Below are 20,613 nucleotides of genomic sequence, written 5' to 3' on the forward strand. Positions count from 1 at the left end.
CATAAGGTGTACAGAATTGTGGTAATCTAAGGAACATGAGAGCTTAGTAACTGTTGTTTAAAACAGCTGAGAGACAGTAACCAATAAATTATAGACCTGTTAGTCTAATACTGTGGGATATTACTGAAATCTATAATTAAGAACAGAGTGACTGAAATGTGAGCTGGCTGGAGAGAGACAACATAGATTTGTAACAAGAACATTAAGTCTCACAAACAGAACAGAATATTTTGAAGAAATAACTAAAACATGAGAAAAGAGAATACCTACCACTGTGGCTTATATAGTTTCTCAGAAGATATTCAGTAACATTCCATTGAAGAGACTGTTGGCTACAAATCAATAATTTATGGAATTGAAGGCAAATTACTAGATAGGAGATCGGTTAGACAGAAGAGGTGAACGAGTACAGATAATGGTTACATAGTAGAATTGAAAGGAAGTGACTAATGTGCCCCATAAAAAAATTGTACTTGGATCTAAAACCCTTCACTATAATTATTAACTGGAATAGAGAGCCATGTATCCAAATTTGCAGATGATTGGCAGCATAATAAGTAGTGTCTTTGGAAACAGCATTCTTAAGAGACATTTATAGATTAGGTGAGATGGTAAACTTTGATAGATGGAGTTAAGGAAATTTAAGGGCATGGTCATCCTTTTTGGATTAAAATTGATGGATCAGAATAGTTACCAAATAATGTAAAGTTAGGAAGAGTGGATGTCCAAACATATTTAGGGATCTATGCACAAGTTACTAAAGTGTAATAATTATGTTCGAAACATGATCAAAATGTAATTAAGTGTTCACTTTTACAACTAGAGGAACTGAATATAAAGTGGAGGGAGCTTTACAATGACTGTAGAAAATCCTCATCTGGAGTACAACAGCAACTCGAGATACTAGATTTTCAAAAGAATATAGTGGCTTTAGAACAAGTGCAACACAAATTCACAGAATACTACCTTTGTTTTTGATTTTTGATTATGTTATTACATGTATTTTCCCATAAGAATACAATAAACTAAATTTCTCGCCACAAAATGGTTCCATTTTGAATAATTTAAGAATAAGGAAATAAAAAGAAAGATATAGCTTGACAACAGTTCATCAATCCTGAGCCAGATCATCAGCGAAATGCTGCCTGGGAAACCATCCGTCCACCACCATTCGCTGCCATCTACACGGGACCCAACCAAAACGAAAATCTCCAATCCTCATGCACCATCCTTTGCTGTTGGACCCACCTTGTTACTGTTGCCTCTGCCAGTGCAGCAGCAGCAAATTCCAGGTCCTGTGTTTGCTCTGGAGAAGTAAGTAGGGGCTCATTCTTCTCCATGCTGGACCCGCTCAAAGTCCACACTTTTGGTCTAGTTCGAAACCACTCGAGGTCCATGCCCTGGGCTTGCTTGAGTTGCATGCCCTGGATCCGGTTGAGATCCGTGCCGTGAGCTCACTTGACTTCTGCACCCTGGGTCCACTCAAGGTTTCACCCTGGGCTCAATGAGATCCGCACCCTGGGCTCGCTCAAGGTTCATGCCCTGAGCCTGCTCAAGGTCCATGACCTGAACCTGCTTGAGGTCCTTGCCCTGGGCTTGCTCGAGGTCCACGCCCTGGGCCCACTTGAGATCCGTGTGATGGGCCCACTCAATATCCATGCCTTGGGCCTGCTCAAGGTCTGTGCCATGAGTTTGTTCAAGATCCATGCATTGGGCCCGCTCGATGTCCATGCCCTGGGCCTGTCCGAGGTCTATGCCCTGACCTTGCTTAAGGTCCATGCCCTGGGCCTGCTCAAGATCTGCATCCAGGGTCCACTTGAGGCCCGTGTCCTGGGCCCACTCAAGGCCCCTGCCCTGGGCACACTTGGATTCTGTGACCTGGGTCCAGTCAAGGTCCATGCCTTGGACTCACTCGAGGTCCATGTGCTGGGCTCTCACCACGACCATTGCTGCCCAAGCTCAGGGCTCAGGACAAGTTAGGTAACTAACAAAAAAGAAAAAGGAGGAGAAAAAAAGACAAAGAAAAAAATGTGGTCAGAGTAGATGAGCTCTGACACAGGAGCCCTACTCCACCACCATCTTGGACTGAACTAGCTGGGTATAAAGGCTATAGAGGCATAGAGTCACACAGTGCAAAAACTGACTGTTTGGTTGAAAATGTTAAATAAATCAGGCTACTGAAATGTAAGTGCTATTTTAATTGATGTTTTTTGAATGTTGAAAGGAATGCATAGTATAGTTAGAAATCAGCCTTTTCTCTTCTGGTGGAGGAGCCCAGGATAAAGAGACCTAAACTTAAAATCAGGGCCAAGTCACTGGAGAGAAACTTCATGCAAAAAGTGATGGAAGGGTAGACTCTCCACCTTCAAAAGCAAGAGATGTTTGTTCAGTTAATCATTTTAAGAGTAAGATTGATACATCTTTGTTAGCCAGGGGCATGAATGTATAAAAAGACAAGGCAGGTGGACAGGTTAGATATACAGATCAGCTTTGATCCCACTAGATGTTTGCAGAAAAGGTTTGCCAGGATGAATTACCTAACTCATTCATTCTAATGGACCTACATTCAAAACATTTAAAAGTTGTCCACTTACAAGTTTAATTGGTTTTCCTTTTGCTTTTTTGTTTGTTTTTGTTACATTTAGTTGTGGCTTTTTCTTTTGTATTTCAGTTTCAGTCCTTTTTTTACATTTCACCAGAGACATTGAGCCTCAGGAAAGATGCATTGGCTATCAAAATCCATTCTCATTATTTAATCTTTTAAACCCATATTAAAACCCTTAAATCTTTTAAGATAGCCTTTTGAATCCAAACTGTACTGAGGATGGATCCAGAAACATTGCTTCTATTCCCATAGATTAAAAATTAAGGTCTTTAGAATGATAATGATATAATAGAGTAGATAAGGACAAAACATTTGAAATGATTAATATCATTTCTAATATAAGGGTAGTGAACATGTTATACTCTACCTCCAAAAGTCTGTAGTTACTGCTTCAACTGGAATTTTCTAGACTGAAATTGGCTTTGGATTTTGAAGGTGTATTCTCCTGAAACATGGTCAATTTTAAATGCAATAAACAACGATAAGATTCTACAAAAGCTTGGCTTTGGCTTGGGAATGTGTGAACAGGTTTTTGGCTGTGTCTAATTGTAATTAATTTCTATATTTTAGACAGAGGCAGCTTATATTGACTTCACTATTTTGGGGTGAATTTGAACTCAGATCCTCATTACAAATCATCACTTCCCAGGTTCTCATCATTAACATTGTAAATGAAACACAGTAATGTGTAATTCCCTTTCAGAGGCTTCTTGATTTTGTAGATAGCAAATGGGCAGAGTGTTCAGCGCTTTCAGTGCTGAGGAAGCTGCAAGTAGTGAGTAGATTTAATTAATTTCTACTCATTGGTCTTCTCTACAAGATTAAGTCAATTTGAAGAAAATCTATTTCCTTTGTTTATGTATCTAAATTAGGAGGCTATAACGTTCAGTAGCACCGACTGTCCAGCAGGTGGAGTGATATTTAGTCGGAAGGAAACTTGGCAGATCTTGTGCTGGGAATGAAGTGAGCCAAGTGGAGGAGAATACTTGAATATGAATGATTATTGTATTATTAGGATTAAATTAATAATGGAGAGCAGCTGGAAACAACCAAAAGTTGACCATCTAAATTGGAAGACAGCTAATTTCAATGGGGAGAAAAAGGGATCTAGCCAGGGTAAACTGGAATCAGAGTTTGAGAGGAATAACTAGAGTGATGTCTAATCTTTAAAAAGATGGTTTGAGGTAGAGGCTAGGTACACACCAACAAGAGGAAAAGCCAGAGGAACCAAAGTCAGTGCTCCTTGAATGATGAGAGTGACAAAGAATATAACAAAAAAAAGTAGGATGTATGTCAGGTGAATTCTTGCAACAAGATCCAAGCCAAATATATCAAGTTGACAATGGAAGTGAAGAGGACAATAAGGCTGTCAACCACCTAATATGAGGATGGAATACAATGATCTAAAAGGTAACCCAAATATCCTCTATGTGCAGGTGAAGTCTAAACAGGTGATGTAGAGTTGCTGAGGACTATATGGTGATGTATGTTTAGGGATATGGGGCAAGGATCAATAGTCCAGAATGTCTTGTATTGGTATTTAATAAAGAAGAGGAAATTGACAAAATATTCGTAGACATGGAAATGACAGAGGTAATGGATGGGATGAAATTTGATCACCAGCATGTACTGAAAAGACTTAGTGCTGATGGCTTATCGGGGTTGAGATAATCGGCAGGCTACCTTCCCTAACTATATGTACCAGAGAATTGGAAATTGGTAAACATAGCACAATTGTTCAGGAAAGATTATAAAGTCATTCCTAATAGCTACAGGCAGGTTGATTGGTGCATATGGTTTTATAGCTGAAAATGTGTTACTGGTTAAAGCACAGCAGGTTAGGCAGCATCCAAGGAACAGGAAATTCACCTGATGAAGGGCTCTGGCCCGAAACGTCGAATTTCCTGTTCCTTGGATGCTGCCTAACCTGCTGTGCTTTAACCAGCAACACATTTTCAGCTCTGATCTCCAGCATCTGCAGACCTCACTTTTTACTCATATGGCTTTATAAACAGAAATCAAGGGGAAAAATATCAACAAATATTTTGGAGAAAGGGAGGGGGAGAGGAAGGGGACTGAGGAGAGGGAGTGTGTATGGGATGAAGTGGGAGGGATCATGATTCTGAGGGAGTGATAGTATTTGTGTGAAAAGGAATTAATGTTTGGGGATGGGGAAGATAGGAAGAAGTGGGGGAGAGAGTATGTGCATGTGAGTCCTGAGACTAAGTGAGCTGCTCATCTACCAATCCTTCCCCACTTCCTCCTCCTGAATAATCTATGCATAACAGGCAGCATGGTGGCTCAGTGGTTAGCACTGCTGCCTTACAGCGCTAGGGACCTGGGTTTGATTCTACCCTTGTGTGGACTTTGCACATTCTCCCTGCATCCATGTAGATTTCCTCTGAGCACTCCAGTTTCCTCCCAAAGTCCCAAGATATGCAGGTTAGGTGGGTTAGCCATAGCAAATGCAGAGTCTCAGGAATGGGGTGGGTCTGGGTGGGACGCTCTTTGGAGGGGAGCTGTGGACTTGATGGATCGAATGGCCTGCTTCCACATTTTAGGGATTCTATGGTTCCATTCGATTCTATGAATAATTAAGGCTTAAAGTGGGGAAACTCCCTGAATGAGGACAAACAAGCTTCCAATCCCAATTCTCACATGAATTTTGCTGAGGCTCACGCCAGAAGTGAACACAAGGTCATTGTTAGTAAAAAAAACAATGTGGCTCCCCGCACTGGTCCTAACTTGCATCTTTCACTGATCAGGACAATGGAGTAATTTGTCTCTGTCTAGTGTGGCCTCTTAATGGAGATGACAAAGCGGTTTTGTTCGTTAGCTCTGCTGCTTGATATTTTTAAATATCTATTTCTAATAATTAATCCTTTATTTAAATTACTTTTTTTTATTGTTTTCGATTTCTTTTTGAAATTCATCGGTTGCTGTTTTAGCAAACTTGCTCACCAGGCGGACGTGAGAGAGAACTTGAACTCCTACCCTGCGCTGCATGAAACAGGCGTGGTTTCAATGGGCAGAATGGTCTCTTTCTGTGCCATAATGAACCTGACTGAGGAATGTTCCGTTATCCTAATGATGTGTCCAGGAGCAGTTCCTCCATTTATTTCTCCACATCTCCCGTGAAATGCTTAAGACCTTCCTATTTTCAATGTGAATGGGCAATATGGGCTTGGTTTCCCACTAGCTCCCTCATGAGTGTTTTAGGGGATCCTGTGCTTCTGTGACCATCGGTTTTAACTGCGGGCCATCATGGCTGAGAAACCTGTCGTTCCGCCGGTCAGTAATCCTGTGCATGAGACCTTCACTAATGGAAGGCAGGAATGGCCATGCCCCTAGAGATTTCAAACTCGCTCACTTTAACGCCATAGAGTGCAATCTTCCAGTTTATTTCCCAGCGTCAATCCCTGCAAACAGGTCAATCAGAAGAATGAATGTGAATGAATTGTATTTTCTCGGACTGAAGAAACTAATCTTTATACAAGGAAGATTTGCCTTGATATAGCACTCATCGGGACAATCAGACGACTGAGCGCCTTTTTTAAAAATATATTTTTAAAAAGCCTTCATTGTTTGGAAAGTCCCGTGCTCTTAAAATGCAGACTGAGGCTTTCTCTGAGTAGCTCATGAGTTGAGCGTCAGCAGCAGACTGGGGTGACATGAGCCCACTAGGTGGAGTTTCCGATGGCGTTGGCTTTTCACTGCTTTCTAGCTCGGTTACAGCGGGGACGCCCTCATCCCTGTGTGAGCGCCAGAGAGGTTACAGAGCCGGCGCTCGGCCCTGAGCCTTTCCCCCCGCACTCGGCATAACAGTTCTTCGATTGTGGAGAGAGAGAAAAAAAGAAACAGGGTCAAAGCGATGGAGTCCGAAAGCATCGAGCTGAACGGCGATCCGAGAAACGGCGGCAGAGCTGGGGATGCGGGGGAGGTAGGAGCGGCTTTGTCACTGAGTGGCTGCAGTTACACACACACACAGGCAGAGAGTCCGCTTTGTGGACACTGCGGGCGAAGCTAGAGTTCAGAGCGAACCCCAAACCATCCCACTGGCCTCACCACTTACTGCTCCTGGCCAAAGGTGGACATGTTTAGCTCTGAGCATTAGGCCCGATTTTCCTACCGTTCTATTGTAACATGGAGATTATAGAAACAACATCAGGGAATGCAAACATTGTACATAATAACTCCAAATGAACGCGTCCATAAAATATTTCATTTGAAATTTAAGAATGGCCCAGAGATGTTGCAATCGGTGTGCTTTCCCAGATAACGGGCTTAAAGACAGATATCTGGCTCCGAGTGAATGGAAGAAAACAACTTTGTCAAATACATTTCTGTTTCTTGTTCATTTCATCTGAAGTTTTAGACATTAGTCGATAAATGATAAATGCAAACACTTCTTCAAAAGCAGAGTCGAGATTTTCGCCACTACTATTTATACCCTATATTACTTTATAGCTGGGCCGAGAGGCAATACAGTAATAACGTGTACCGTAGTTCAATGTATGTCAAATGTCAGATAATGTTAGACCTGGGGATGTCTGAATTCTGATGTGGAGGAGCCGGTGTTGGACTGGGTGGATAAAGTTAAAAATCACACATCACCAGGTTATAGTCCAACAGGTTTATTTGGAAGCACTAACTTTCGGAGCACCGCTCCTTCATCAGGTGGTTGTGGAGCAGGACCATAAAGACAGAGTTTATATCTAAATAAATTGTCTTATGGTCCTGATCCACAGCCACCTGATGAAGGAACAGCGCTCCGAAATAAACATGTTGGATTATAACCAGGTGTTGTGTGATTTATAAATTCTGAGAAATTCCAACGGTTCGCAGAACTTTTATTTGGGCAGCCCATATTCTGTGGTCGGAGGCATTCGGATTTCATTTGTGGACGGCAGGTGTCACGGTCTCCATGTGACCTGGCTCGTTTTGTGGACTTTCATTTTCAGACATACACAGTATGTGGGTGGCATTGGCAAATTGGCATTTATTACCCATCCTCCATTTATAACAGTGGTTTGTGAGGTCAGACTGGGTAAAGACAGCAGTTTTCCATTCCTGAAATGAGACCATTTTCTGTTTTAAAACATAAACATAAATATAAATAAAAATTGCTGAAATTCTAAGCAAGTCAGGCATCATCTATAGAGATAATAGAGCTATTATTGGAGGTTGAGATGACCTTCCAAGATTTTTTGGTTTTGTTTCTTATTTCCACCATTTGCAGTATTTTGTTTTTGTATCTGTCTGATTCATTTATTTGCTATGTGTGACCCTGGTTATTTGTCAAACCCTAATTGCCACTTTCTTAAAAAAGGACAAGCCATTTCAGTGTGCAGTTAAGTCTCAATTGTATCACTAAGAGTCACATTATCCAAACAGAGTCAGGAAGGCCAATTCCCTCATTCCCTTTAGTGATTGGTTAGCTCAGTTGTTTGGATAGCTGGTTTACAAAGCAGAGTGATGCCAACTACGTGGCTGTTTTCTGCACCAGCTAAGGCTACCATGAAGGACTCTCCTTATCAATCTATCCCTTCGCCTCAGGCATGGTGACCCGCAGGTTAAACCACCACCAGTGTACGCTTTCTAATGAAAGAGCAATCCTATGGTATAGTCTAAGACTAAGGCAATTTTACTTTAGACTATAACTAAATGATTAGCTAGTGTTTTAGATCATTTTATCTTGCATCCTAACACATGATATTATATTTTTTGAGTGATTTATAAATGTAAATGATGTGAATCTTTGCATGCATATCGATGGACTTTATCCACTACAGTAGTATGTCCTTGTTGTTTCTTACAGTGGGTATACTGTAAACCTGGTTACCATATGAGCAAAATATAACAGATCAATATTCTGAGCCTTGTCCATTTCCTCAAATCCATGGCACTGGATTTAATTTCCCATATTCCCAAATCAAAATCAGGCAGTGCTTTCATTTTTATTTTTTATCTGCTTGACAATAGTTTCAAATAACAGTTAAGCAAATTGACCCCACACACTTGAGGTATGGTCACCATCTAGTATGGCACAATTGAATGAATTGGCAATTAAGATATTCATGGACTGACTCAAGTCTTGTACATCTAATGAAATATTTTCTCGCTGCTCATCCTTATCATATTAATCATTGGAACCTTCTGTTTTGAGTGCCTCCTGATTTTGTGGACACTTCTTTACATAGTGAGACAAGCCAAACCTATTACTGGCAATTATTCTCTGAGTATTGCTGGAGTCATTTGTTGTTGGCTATTACCTTAATCTTGCATTTTCCTTGATCATGAAATCTCTTAAAGTTATGATTCCTTCAAAACATCCTTCAGCAGTTCTTTCTTTGACAAGCACTTGTGCCTAGCCCCAATTTGACTTTGAGAGTCAGTCAGGGAGTCCTCCATTCTCCGCCTCACTACAGAATTTCCACCATCTGTCAAAACCAAAAGTTTGAATGCAAGATTTGTGACACAATCTCAAAGTTTGAATGCAAGTACAGACTCCAGAATTTCTGGATTGAATTTCTTTAGTGTTTTTTTTATAAACATCTCAAAATCTATGATATATTCCTACACTGACTGTACATCTTCATAAACTTATCAAATATTGAAATTGCCTTGTAGGTTTCCAATAAGTCTTTTTTTTGTAAATTCTGTCCATAACTTGAGTTGGAGTCAGTAGTCCCACCTGGCAGGTGGGACTAGATTGGGTTGGGATATCTAGTCGGCATGGACAGGTTGGACTGAAGGGTCTGTTTCCATGTTGTACATCTCTATGATTCTGTACCTCAATTAGTTACATCCAATTCCAAACATACTTTATTCCTAATCTTATTCTGTAGTAAATGTAATGAGGTCAACCTCATGGAATATACATTCCCTGATTGATCCAGATTTACAGTCACAATCAGGAAGGCCTGGCTGACGGATAAAAACGGGAGTGTTAGACATCTTGTTCACTTCAAGACCTGGCTCTGAGGAAGCTGAATCAGTGCCAAAGACTATCCACATGTAAATAAAGGGTGACTTGGTACTGGCCTTTGTGAAGTTATTTCACGCTCCTTCGTGTAAAGAAAATCCAAAACCATACTTTGCTTCTTGGTGGCTAGAGAAATGACCCAATTTCACGTTTCCAACATGTTCTTTCAATATTTAATGTGTCCAATTCTAAAAAGACCTATAACTAATTGTGGTTCATGATCCTAACATGCGACTCAGCCATTTCCCCATAAACGCTGCCAGTAGCCTTGCTTTATAAACCGAGATTACCTTCTGCGACCTTTTTCTGCCTACCTGAAGAGATCAAGTTTAATCCTGTGCTATCATGTTTAACAGGAAGTTATCCATGTACTAAACCAGACAATGATGGATTTTTGTGACTTACAACTGTTTTATCATTAACCTATACTTCAGCAAAACTACTATTTTCCACCCTTACCTTAGACAGAAGCCAGTTTCATACTGTGGAAATACCCAGCTCTTTTATGGTATGATAATATCAAGGTTACCATGATGGGCTTTGAAGTCACGTATCTGGAGAATTAATCTAGTCCTCTGGTTTAGTAGTCTACCTATATCACCACTATGCTACCATCTCATCACAGAAACCTATTTCTTTTTCTTTATAAACCACCACAAAATCACCCATTTCTCCAATTAAAAGACCAGTTAACAATCAGTGCCCACAGGGGACAGTGCAACAATTACAGAAGGAAGGGTTGGAAAAGAGGGAGGACAGTAAATCAAAATAGTTTTGGTGGGGGAAATAATGCACTGCAATCTCAATGAGCTCTGGAGACCTTGCTGTTAAGTAATCACCAATGAGCATCATCTACACCCAATTAACCCTGAAGTTATTATGGTCTACCCTTAAAGGAACCTGCATTTCTAACATTGCCAAGACAAAGGACACCACACGGTGTCTTCAGCACGCCTATAGGATTGAACCAGCAGTTGTGATACTAATAACAAAGGCAGGTACTGAGGTTCTATAATCAGACTTTTAGGAGCTAGAGTGGAAGTTTAAAAAATAGGCCCAATCATGATAGCGAAAGCAGAGATAGAAAGTTAAGGAGAATCAATGTGTGATTTGAGATATGTTATTAGGAGGGAGGACTTCAGATATGTGGCTTTGGAACCAGTTTTGGGGTATGAGGTCCCTCTTCAAAAGGGACTGGTTGAACCTCAACTGGACTGGGACCTGATTAAACAAGGGAAACGAAAAAGTACAACAAAAGAGACAAATGCAGATTTAGAATGCAAGTTTGTAAAGAAAATATGGTAAATAATGTTGCTATGCATGAAAGATGTTTTGTAACATGCTCAGGAGAACTTTGCTTCTCAGCCCAACTAGAAAAGAGCATTGCTGGATATGATGCTGATGATTGAGAGTGACCAAATGTTTATGGGGCATCTCTTGAATCAGAACGATCACCATATGGTTTGATTTAGATTAGTAATGGACAAAAGCAAGGAACAATTTAATGTAGACCATTGACACTAGAAGAGAACTAATTTTAATGGGCTGAAACGTGATCTAGCCTGGATAAAATGGAACCAAAGATGGACAAGAAGGACAGTAATTAAACAATCATGATCATTAAGTAGGAAGTATAGGAGATACACTTCAGCAAGTGAGAAAGTAGGATAATCAAAGCCATGGTTTTATAGACAATGAGGGAGATAGAGAATATGATGGAACAAATGATGTTTGTGTATTTCAGATGACTTGTTCAAGAACTACAGATATAATCCAGACTTGGAAGAGAAAAAAAACTACTACAGTGCCGCTTCATGTTATTAACAGATTAAATGGGTGTGGTATGAATATCTGGTATGCCTACAACTGTGCTTTACTAAGCTGTGAATAGCATAATTGGATAAGATCCCATTGCCAAGGAAAGAAATGTGACCTTCATTCCCTTGAGTCAGAGCTGGAGTTGAACACATGTTTCAAGTTAAAGACAGTATTGCTATTACAACGTAGCATTTAATTCTCTTACAAACTACAACTGAATAATACTGATAGTCAAGTGATGAAATGTAAACCTATTAATGTACAAATTTTGCATTGATATAAAGGGGACATTGTTAAAAATTATATAGTAAACAAAGATCTCAATATTATTACTCAACCTTTTATAATACAAGAAGTATCTATTACATTACTTGAAGTTTTAAAAAGAGGAAAAATAGAAAACTTCAATGAATACACACGGAGATCAAAAGGAGAAATATCTTATGTCTGTTTAAGAAGGGCGGTAAAGACAAGCCAGGGAACTATAGACCGGTGAGCCTGATCTCGGTGGTGGACAAGTTGTTGGAGGGAATCCTGAGGGACAGGATGCACATGTATTTGGAAAGGCAAAGACTGATTCGTGATAGTCAATACGGCTTTGTGTGTGGGAAATCATGTCTCACAAACGTGATTTGAGATTTTTGAAGAAGTAACAAAGAAGATTGATTAGGGCAGAGCAGTAGATGTGATCTATATGGACTTCAATAAGGACTTCAATAAGGTGTTCAACAAGGTTCCCCATGGGAGACTGATTAGCAAGTTTAGATCTCATGGAATACAGGGAGAACTAGCCATTTGGATACAGAACTGGCTAAAAGGTAGAAAACAGAGGGTGGTGGTGGAGGGTTGTGTTTCAGACTGGAGGCCTGTGACCAGTGGAGTGCCACAAGGATCGGTGCTGGGCCATCTATTTTTTGTCATTTACACAAATGATTTGGATGAGAGCATAAAAGGTACAGTTAGTAAATTTGCAGATGACACCAAAATTGGAGGTGTAGTGGACAGTGAAGAAGGTTACTTCAGATTACAACAGGATCTGGACCAGATGGGCCAATGGGCTGAGAAGTGGCAGATGGAATTTAATCCAGATAAATGCGAGGTGCTGCATTTTGGGAAAGCAAATCTTAGCAGGACTTATACACTTAATGGTAAGGTCCTAGGGAGTGTTGCTGAACAAAGTGACCTTGGAGAGCAGGTTCATAACTCCTTGAAAGTGGAGTCGCAGGTAGATAGGATAGTGAAGAAGGCATTTGGTATGCTTTCATTTTATTGGTCAGAGTATTGAGTACAGGAGTTGGGAGGTCATGTTGCAGCTGTACAGGCCATTGGTTAGGCCACTGTTGGAATATTGTGTGCAATTCTGGTCTCCTTCCTATCGGAAAGATGTGAAACTTGAAAGGGTTCAGCAAAGATTTACAAGGATGTTGCCAGGGTTGGATGATCTGAGCTACAGGGAGAGGCTGAACAAGCTGGGGCAGTTTTCCCTGGAGCATTGGATTCTGAGGGGTGACCTTATAGAGGTTTACAAAATTATGAGGGGCATGGATAGAATAAATAGACAAAGCCTTTTCCCTGGGTGTTGGGAGTCTAGAACTAGATGGCATAGGTTTAGGGTGAGAGGGGAAAGGTATAAAAGAGACCTAAGGGGCAACTTTTTCATGCAGAGGGTGGTACGTGTAAGGAATGAGCTGCCAGAGGATGTGGTGGAGGCTGGTACAATTGCAACATTTAAGAGGCATTTGGATGGGTATATGAATAGGAAGGGTTTGGAGGGATATGGGCTGGGTGCTGGCAGGTGGGTCTAGATTGGGTTGAGATATCTGGTCAGCATGGACGGGTTGGACCGATGGGTCTGTTTCCATGATGTACATCTCTATGACTCTATAATAACACAAAAAGGTACCAAAAGGTTGGATGACATGTAGGTTGAGGGATTGTAATGATGGGAATGAAGCATTTTACATTTTAGACATCTTCAGAGACTAACCGTTCCTGTGCTCATGTTAATTTTTCATGTCAGTTGTCCTGTGGCATGTGTCCAGGAGGACTTGTGCTATCATTGCACAAAGTTACATCAAACCCAGAGAGTTAATAGGTAGCATAATCTTTCATCTCACCAATTTAGGTGGAATGTGATCCGATGGAGCAGGGTGAAACATGAGTATTCAGCCAACCATAATCATTGATGTCAATTAAAATAACAGTTGCCCAGCAAGAAAACAAGAAATATGCATGGCATTGTGAATACCATGGATAAAACCTTTTGGCTGAATGTTACATGTTTGCAGATGACACAAAACAAAGCAGAAGTGTGAGTTGCGTCGTGTAGAGGATACAATGATTTCTCAAAGGATTTTAAAGAAGTTAAGTTGGTGTGCAAAAATTTGGCAAATGGACATATAATATGAATAAATATGAGATTATCCATGTTGGTAGGAAAAGTAGAAATACAGAAATACTGGGAAGTGTTGAACTTTGAAGATTTAAAGTGATGTTCAAATGAAGCAAGGGTGATGTGCAAAAAAAAATCTTCAATTGCTGAAGTAATGCTCTGACTAGAAATGAAGTGGAGACTGAGATATTCAAGAGGGCATTGATGATTATGTGAATAGAAAGGGTGTGCAGGGATATGGGCAAGTGTAGTCACAATGGGTTGAATGGCCTCATTCTGGGCTATAATAATTCTGTAATTCTGTGATCACCATGATCGCATTGAATTGTGGAATTGTCTTGGAAGGGCTGAATGGCCTACTTCCTGTTCCATTTTCTTACATTCTTAAGGGTGGTTTCCTGCCCTCTAAGAGTTGTCAGTCCAATCAGAGCGAGCCAGCAACCTCCGCAGCATCAGTGCTAATGTGACCACCACTGAGGCTACACCTAAAGGGAGAGAACACATTGACACAAATGAAACCATGGGGGTAAGGTGTCATTGTTGCCTCTGAGACATTGTTGAGAGAGGAACGGGATTGGCAGTGCAATATTCCAGGATACAGGGTCTTCACCTGAGACTGGGAAGGAGGTAAAAGAGGAGTTGGTATAACAGTTTTGATCAGGGAATTTATCACAGCAGTAAGAAAGGATGATGTCCTCGAAGCTGCTCAAATAAAACCATGTAGATGGAACGTAAAAATCAAAAAGGTGCAGTCACATTGCTGGGAATGTACTATAGGCCCCTGAGAGAAATAGAAAAATAGGCACATAGGCAAATTTTAGGAAAGTGGAAAATTAATAGGGTAGTGATAGTAGGGCATTTCAATTTCCCCAGCATTAACTAAAAGGTTAAAAATCTCTCAACACCACCAGGTTATAGTCCAACAGGTGTATTTGGAAGCACTAGCTTCTGGAGCGCTGCTCCTTCATCAGGTGGTCGTGGAGTATAAGATCGTAAGACACAGAATTTATAGCAAAAGTTGACAGTGTGATGCAACTGAAACGATATATTGAAAAAGACCTGGATTGTTTGTTAAGTCTCTCATCTTTTGGAATGAACATGTTGGTTTCAGGTCTTTCATATGTAAATCGCAGAACTTTTTAAAAATTACATTCTCAAGTGATCTTTAACAATTGGTGTCATGTCTGCCCAGATAATGCATTTAAGGTGTGAGTTGCTTAGTGTGAGACTGTCTGTGTCACAATGTTTAGACTGATTCTAATCCAAAAAGTGGATTTACAGAATATTACATGGATTCATGCAGTTTTTGAGCAAAGTAAAATGTAATTCTGCAAGTACAAATTCACCCCATAAACTTATATGCGTGTGTGTGCATTGGGTGTGTGTGTGTGTAGGTGGGGTGATGGTTATAAGTATCTGTGAGAGAGTGTGTGTATGTGTGAGTGGAAAGGGAGGCGTATTTGAGAGGATGATGTGTGAGTATGGGAGCTTAAAGTGAGCATATGAGGGAGAGCTTGTGTATGAGATAGAATCTGCGTGTGTGTGTAGTGCAGTGGAGTCACCTGTAGTGTGACATGAACCCAAGGTCCCGGTTGAGGCCATCTCCATGGGAACCAAAGTTGGCTATCAGCCTTAGTTCAGTCACTTTGTGTTGTTGCCTGTCCTGAAGTCTGCCTTGGAGGATGGTCACCTGAAGCTCTGAGGCCAAGTGTCACAGACCCACTGCTGAAGTGTTCCCTGACTGGAAGGGAACACTCCTGTCTGTTGATTGTTGTGTGGTATCCATTCATCCATTGCCATAGCCTCTGCCTGGTTTCGCCAATGTACCATGCATCAGGGCATCCTTGCCTGCAGCATATGAGATAGACAACATTGGCTGAGTCACATGAGTATCTGCCACATACAAGATGGGAGCATTAACTATGGTAGTCATAATGTGAAAGGTTTGGAAGGAGCAGAATTCTTAAAATGAATCCAGGATAGCTTTTTAAGAGGACAACAACATTATAATATCAATTGTAATAATCCTACCAGTTCAAAAGATTATTTGATAATGTGAACAGTTTCACATGTCTGCATGAAATAATTTTTAACAGCTTCCTATTCACTGGCAAGTGTTGATATTTAGCAAAATATGCCCCGAGACAAAACATATCTTTGCACTACAGATCACCACAATATTTGCTGCCAAAATTGTTATCCGGTGACTTATCGGTACCCAATTATAAAACCTTCTTCACTATCCACTACACTTCTAATTCTGGTTCATACATAAATTTACTAACCATGCCTTCTAAATTCTCATCCAAATCATTCATATAAATAACAAACAATAGTGGACCCAGCATGGATTACTGTGGAACACTGCTGGTCACAGGCCTCCAGTCCCAAAAATCAAACTTCCACCATCATCCTCTGTCTGCTACTGTTACGTCAGTTTTGTATCCAATTGGCAAGCTCATCTTGTGATCTAACTTTACTAACCACACTACTATGTGGAACCTTGTCAAAAACTGCATTAAAATCCATGCAAACCATGTCTACCACTCTGCCTTCATCTATCGTTTTGGTCACATCCTCAAAAACTCAGTCAAATTTGTGAGTCATGATTTCCAAGCACAAAGATATGCTGACTATCCCCAGTCAGTCCTTTCCTGTCCAAATGCATGTAAATCCCATCTCTCAGAATCCCCTGCAACAACGTACACACCACTCATGTCAGATTCACCAGTCTACCATTCCCATGCTTCTCCTTTCAGCCTTTCTTAAAATAGGGCACAATATTAACCACCTTCCAGTCCTCCGGCACCTTACCTGTGGCCGTAGATGATACAAATATCCCTGCTAGGGCCCCCACAATTTCCTCTCTAGCTTCCCACAATGTCATGGGATACGCTTGATCAGGTCCCAGCAATTTATCTAACTATCTTTTTTCGAGACCTCGAGCATCTCCACTTCTGTAATGTGGACTGTTTTCAAGCCATCAATATTTATTTCTCCAAGTTCCCTTGCCTTCATGTCTTTTTCCACAGTAAATACTGAAGCAAAATATTCATTTAGTATCTCTCCCATATCCTGTGGTTTCACACATAGATGACTTTGTTGACCTTTAAGGGGCCTATTCTGTCCCTAGTTGCTTTTTTGTTCTTAATGTATTTGTAAAATCTCTTTGGATTACCCGTTAGCTTCTCTGCAAAGGCTATCTCATATCCCCTTTTCGCCCTCCTGATTTCTCTTTTAATGCCCTTGCATCTCTTTTACTCTTCAAGAGATTCACTTGATCCCAGTTATCTTTATTTAACATATGCCTCCTTCTTATCTTAACCAGAGGCTCAATATCCTTAACGTCACTGATGAGATGAGGGTAGTGTGATGTGTCAATACCTCCTGTACCTTCCAATTCTGCGTGGTTACCCCTGGAGTTTATTTGAGCTTGGCCCCCTCCAATTTCTCATCAACCTGCTGTCCTTGGTAACATGTGCGGATACAAAGTCAAGTTCCATATCCATGCCAGTGCAGTCTAGTTTTGCCTCCATACAATAATTCTCAATGTTGCTTGTGTGTTGCTTGCCCAATGCTCAAACTCGAGTGAGTCAGAATTTTCTCCAGTTTAGGAAGACCAAAGGCATTTCCTTCAGTCGCCACCACAAACTCCATTTCCTAGCCACAAATTCTGTCGTTCACATTGACCACAGTCTCAAGTTAAACTAAACTGCTCACAGTTTTGCTGTCTTATATGACCCAGCGCTGAGCTTCCAATCACATATTTTGTCCATGACAAAGACTGCCTTCCACTACCCATGATACCACAGTCTGTACCTCTGCCTCACCTAAAGTGTTGTTTAAACTCTCATGTTAATTTTTGTTACCTCCAGCTTAATTTACTTCAATGTTAAATAGTGATTTCCTAGTGCAGAACTTGAGTAATGCTGTAAAGAGGTACTGTTGTCAAAGTTGTTTTATACTGTAAGTGTTGTTTTCCCTTTGCATTGGTATTCTTGTAAATTGTCTTTATAAATGCAAGACAAAAAACCTCTTTATTTTCAGCTGTATTCCAAAGTTGTCCTGGCCAGCCTCTGATTTTCTATCCTTGGAAAATCAGCAGGTGCTGTTTTGTGTCCATCAGGGGCTGTTTTTCCTACTTTGCTCAATGTTTTGATTACCTATTACCTCTGTACTTTGGCTCTGGTTCTGGCATTGTCACAAATTTAGCATTCTTATCCCTGTTATTAAGTTCCTCCAGAGCTAGATCTATTCCCATCTCTATAAACTCTTCACACCATATAGCTCACCAAGATCTCTGTGTTTCTCCCATTCTGGCCTCATCTATGACAACCAGGGCCTTAGCCTCAAATCCCTTTCTAAAGCTTTTTGCCTCTCACCCTTTCTCCCTGTAAGATATTCCAAAATATACCTGTTTACTATAATTTAAGTCACCCACCCAATAATCTCCTTATAGAAAAGAAATCCAGCAGCAGGAATAGGCTATTTGGCCCTTTCTCTGTTCCATCATTCAGTAGGATCACGGCTGATCCTCATTATCAAGACTATATTCCCAGTTTTTCCCATACCACTGATGTCTTCAAAATCTAGAAATGTGTCTGTCTTTCTTGAATACATTTAGTGGCTTGGCCTCCATAGCTTTTAGAATTCCACAGGTTCACTACCTTTTGAGTGAAGAAGTATTTCCTCACCTCAGTCCTAAATGGTCAACCCCATATCCTGAGATTGTATCCGTGGTGCGAGACCTGTCTGCCAGGAGAAACAAACTCCTTGTATTCAGTATGTCCATCCCTATTAGAAGCTTATACCTTGTAAATTAAATCCCCTCTCATTCTTCTAAACACTGGTGAATATAGGCCCAGCCGGATCAACCTTTCCTCATAGGACAGTCCTGCCATCCCAGTATCTATCTCATGTACCTCTGCTATACTCTCTTTATGGCAAGTATATCCTTTTTAGGTAGGGAGTACTGTACACAATCCTCCAGATATGGTCTCACCAAGGTACTGTATAACTCCAGTAAGACATTGTTACTGCTGATGTCAAATTCCTTTGCAATAAGAGCAATAAACTACTTGTCTTCCTAATTGCTTGCTGCACCTACCTGTCTACTTTCATTGACTGGTGTACAAGGACACCCACATCCTTTAGTATATCCACACTTCACAATAAATGACCACTTAAATAATATTTTTCCTTTCTATTTATCACGCACAAATGTATAACTTCACATTGAACAATGTTGTATTGTGTCTGCAAGCATTTGTCCACTCACTCAGCTTTTGTAAATCACCTTGAAGCCTCCTTTCCTCCTCCTTACAACTCTCAATCCTGCCCAGTTATGTGTCATCAGCAAATTTTGAAATGTTGCATTGATTCCCTCATCCAGGTTATATGTGAATTTTGAATATCTGGGGCCCAAGCACTGATCCTTAAGGTACCCATGAGTCAAAACCTGATATTTGGAAAAAGACCTTTATTCCCACTCCCATGTGTTAATCAATTATTAATCCTTTCCAACGTATTACCCCCATCCCATGTCCTTTAACTTTTCTACTAACCTTTTATGAAGGACCTTTTGAACATCCAAATACATCACACATCTACTGGTTCTCTATTATCTGTTCACATTTTTACATGCATAATCTGTCTTTCATAAACACAAGCTTTGTCCAAACCCATTAATGCTAGTTGTGTTATTACATTGTGGGTGGCATGGTGGCACAGTGGTTAGCATTGCTGTCTCACAGCGCAAGAGACCCGGGTTCAATTCCTGCCTCAGGCGACTGACTGTGTAGAGTTTGTATGTTCTCCCTGTGTCTGCGTGGGTTTCCTCCGGGTACTCCGGTTTCCTCCCACGGTCACAAAGATGTGCGGGTCAGGTGACTTGGCCATGCTAAATTGCCCGGAGTGTTAGGTAAGGGGTAAATGTAGGGGTCTGGGTGGGTTGCACTTCGGTGGGTCGGTGTGGACTTGAAAGGCCTGTTTCCACACTGTAAGTAATCTAATCTTTTAAAGTAGACGACTCCAGCATTTTCCCCACTACTGATGTGAGGTTAATTGGTATGTAAATCTCTACTTTTTCTCTTCCTTTTTAAATAATGATGTTACATTTGCTACCCTCCAATGTACTCCCACAGATCCAATACATTGAATATTTTCAGGTCCATATCCTTTAGTTACTCTTGGTTGTAGATTATCAGTCCCTGGTGATTTGTCAGCCTTTAACCTATTAAGTTCCCCAGCACCATTTTGTTTACTAATACTGATTTCCTTCAGTTCCACCCCCTCTCTAAACCATAGGTTCCCTTTCTTTTAATTTATTCACAGGATGTGGGCATCACTGGCTGGACCAGCATTTATTGCCCATCCCTAATTTCCCAGTTAGGACCTATAATACTGTGGTCTGGAGTCACATGTAGACCAAGTAAGGATGGTAATTCCCTTTCCTAAAAGACATTAGTGAACACAATGGGATTTTCCAAAAGTCATCAATGAATTGATGGTCATTATTGGATTCATAGTTCCAGATTTTCTTTTTTAATCGGAATCAAACTCCACCATCTACCATGGCGAGATTTGAACCCAGGTCTCGAGAATGTTAAGTATGTCTCTGGATTAACAGTGTAGTGATAATACCACAAGGCTGTCACCTTCCTGTATGTGATTCTTTGTCAAATGCTATCAGATTATGGTCAGTGAAACACTCCAAGATATTTTGCAATGTTAAAGACACTGAATTATTGCAAACTGTTGATTTTGAAGTTCTCCTTGCGCATCCTCATTTTCAAATCCCTCCATGACCTCTCT

The 20,613-nt window shown here is 40.6% G+C and overlaps 1 protein-coding gene across 1 annotated transcript in view; it reads left to right on the forward strand.

The window, feature by feature from the left end:
• The first annotated feature begins 6,282 nt into the window (after positions 1-6,282).
• The window catches only part of ninj1 (ninjurin 1), a 48,882-nt gene continuing 34,551 nt past the window's right edge, over positions 6,283-20,613 (forward strand). The window contains exon 1 of the mRNA XM_060835565.1: positions 6,283-6,545. Within this exon, the coding sequence (XP_060691548.1) occupies positions 6,477-6,545 (69 nt within the window). The 5' untranslated portion in view covers positions 6,283-6,476. The remainder of the gene's footprint in view (positions 6,546-20,613) is intronic.

This window comes from Hemiscyllium ocellatum, chromosome 14 (genome assembly GCF_020745735.1).
Source record: "Hemiscyllium ocellatum isolate sHemOce1 chromosome 14, sHemOce1.pat.X.cur, whole genome shotgun sequence".
NCBI classification, from domain to species: domain Eukaryota; kingdom Metazoa; phylum Chordata; class Chondrichthyes; order Orectolobiformes; family Hemiscylliidae; genus Hemiscyllium; species Hemiscyllium ocellatum.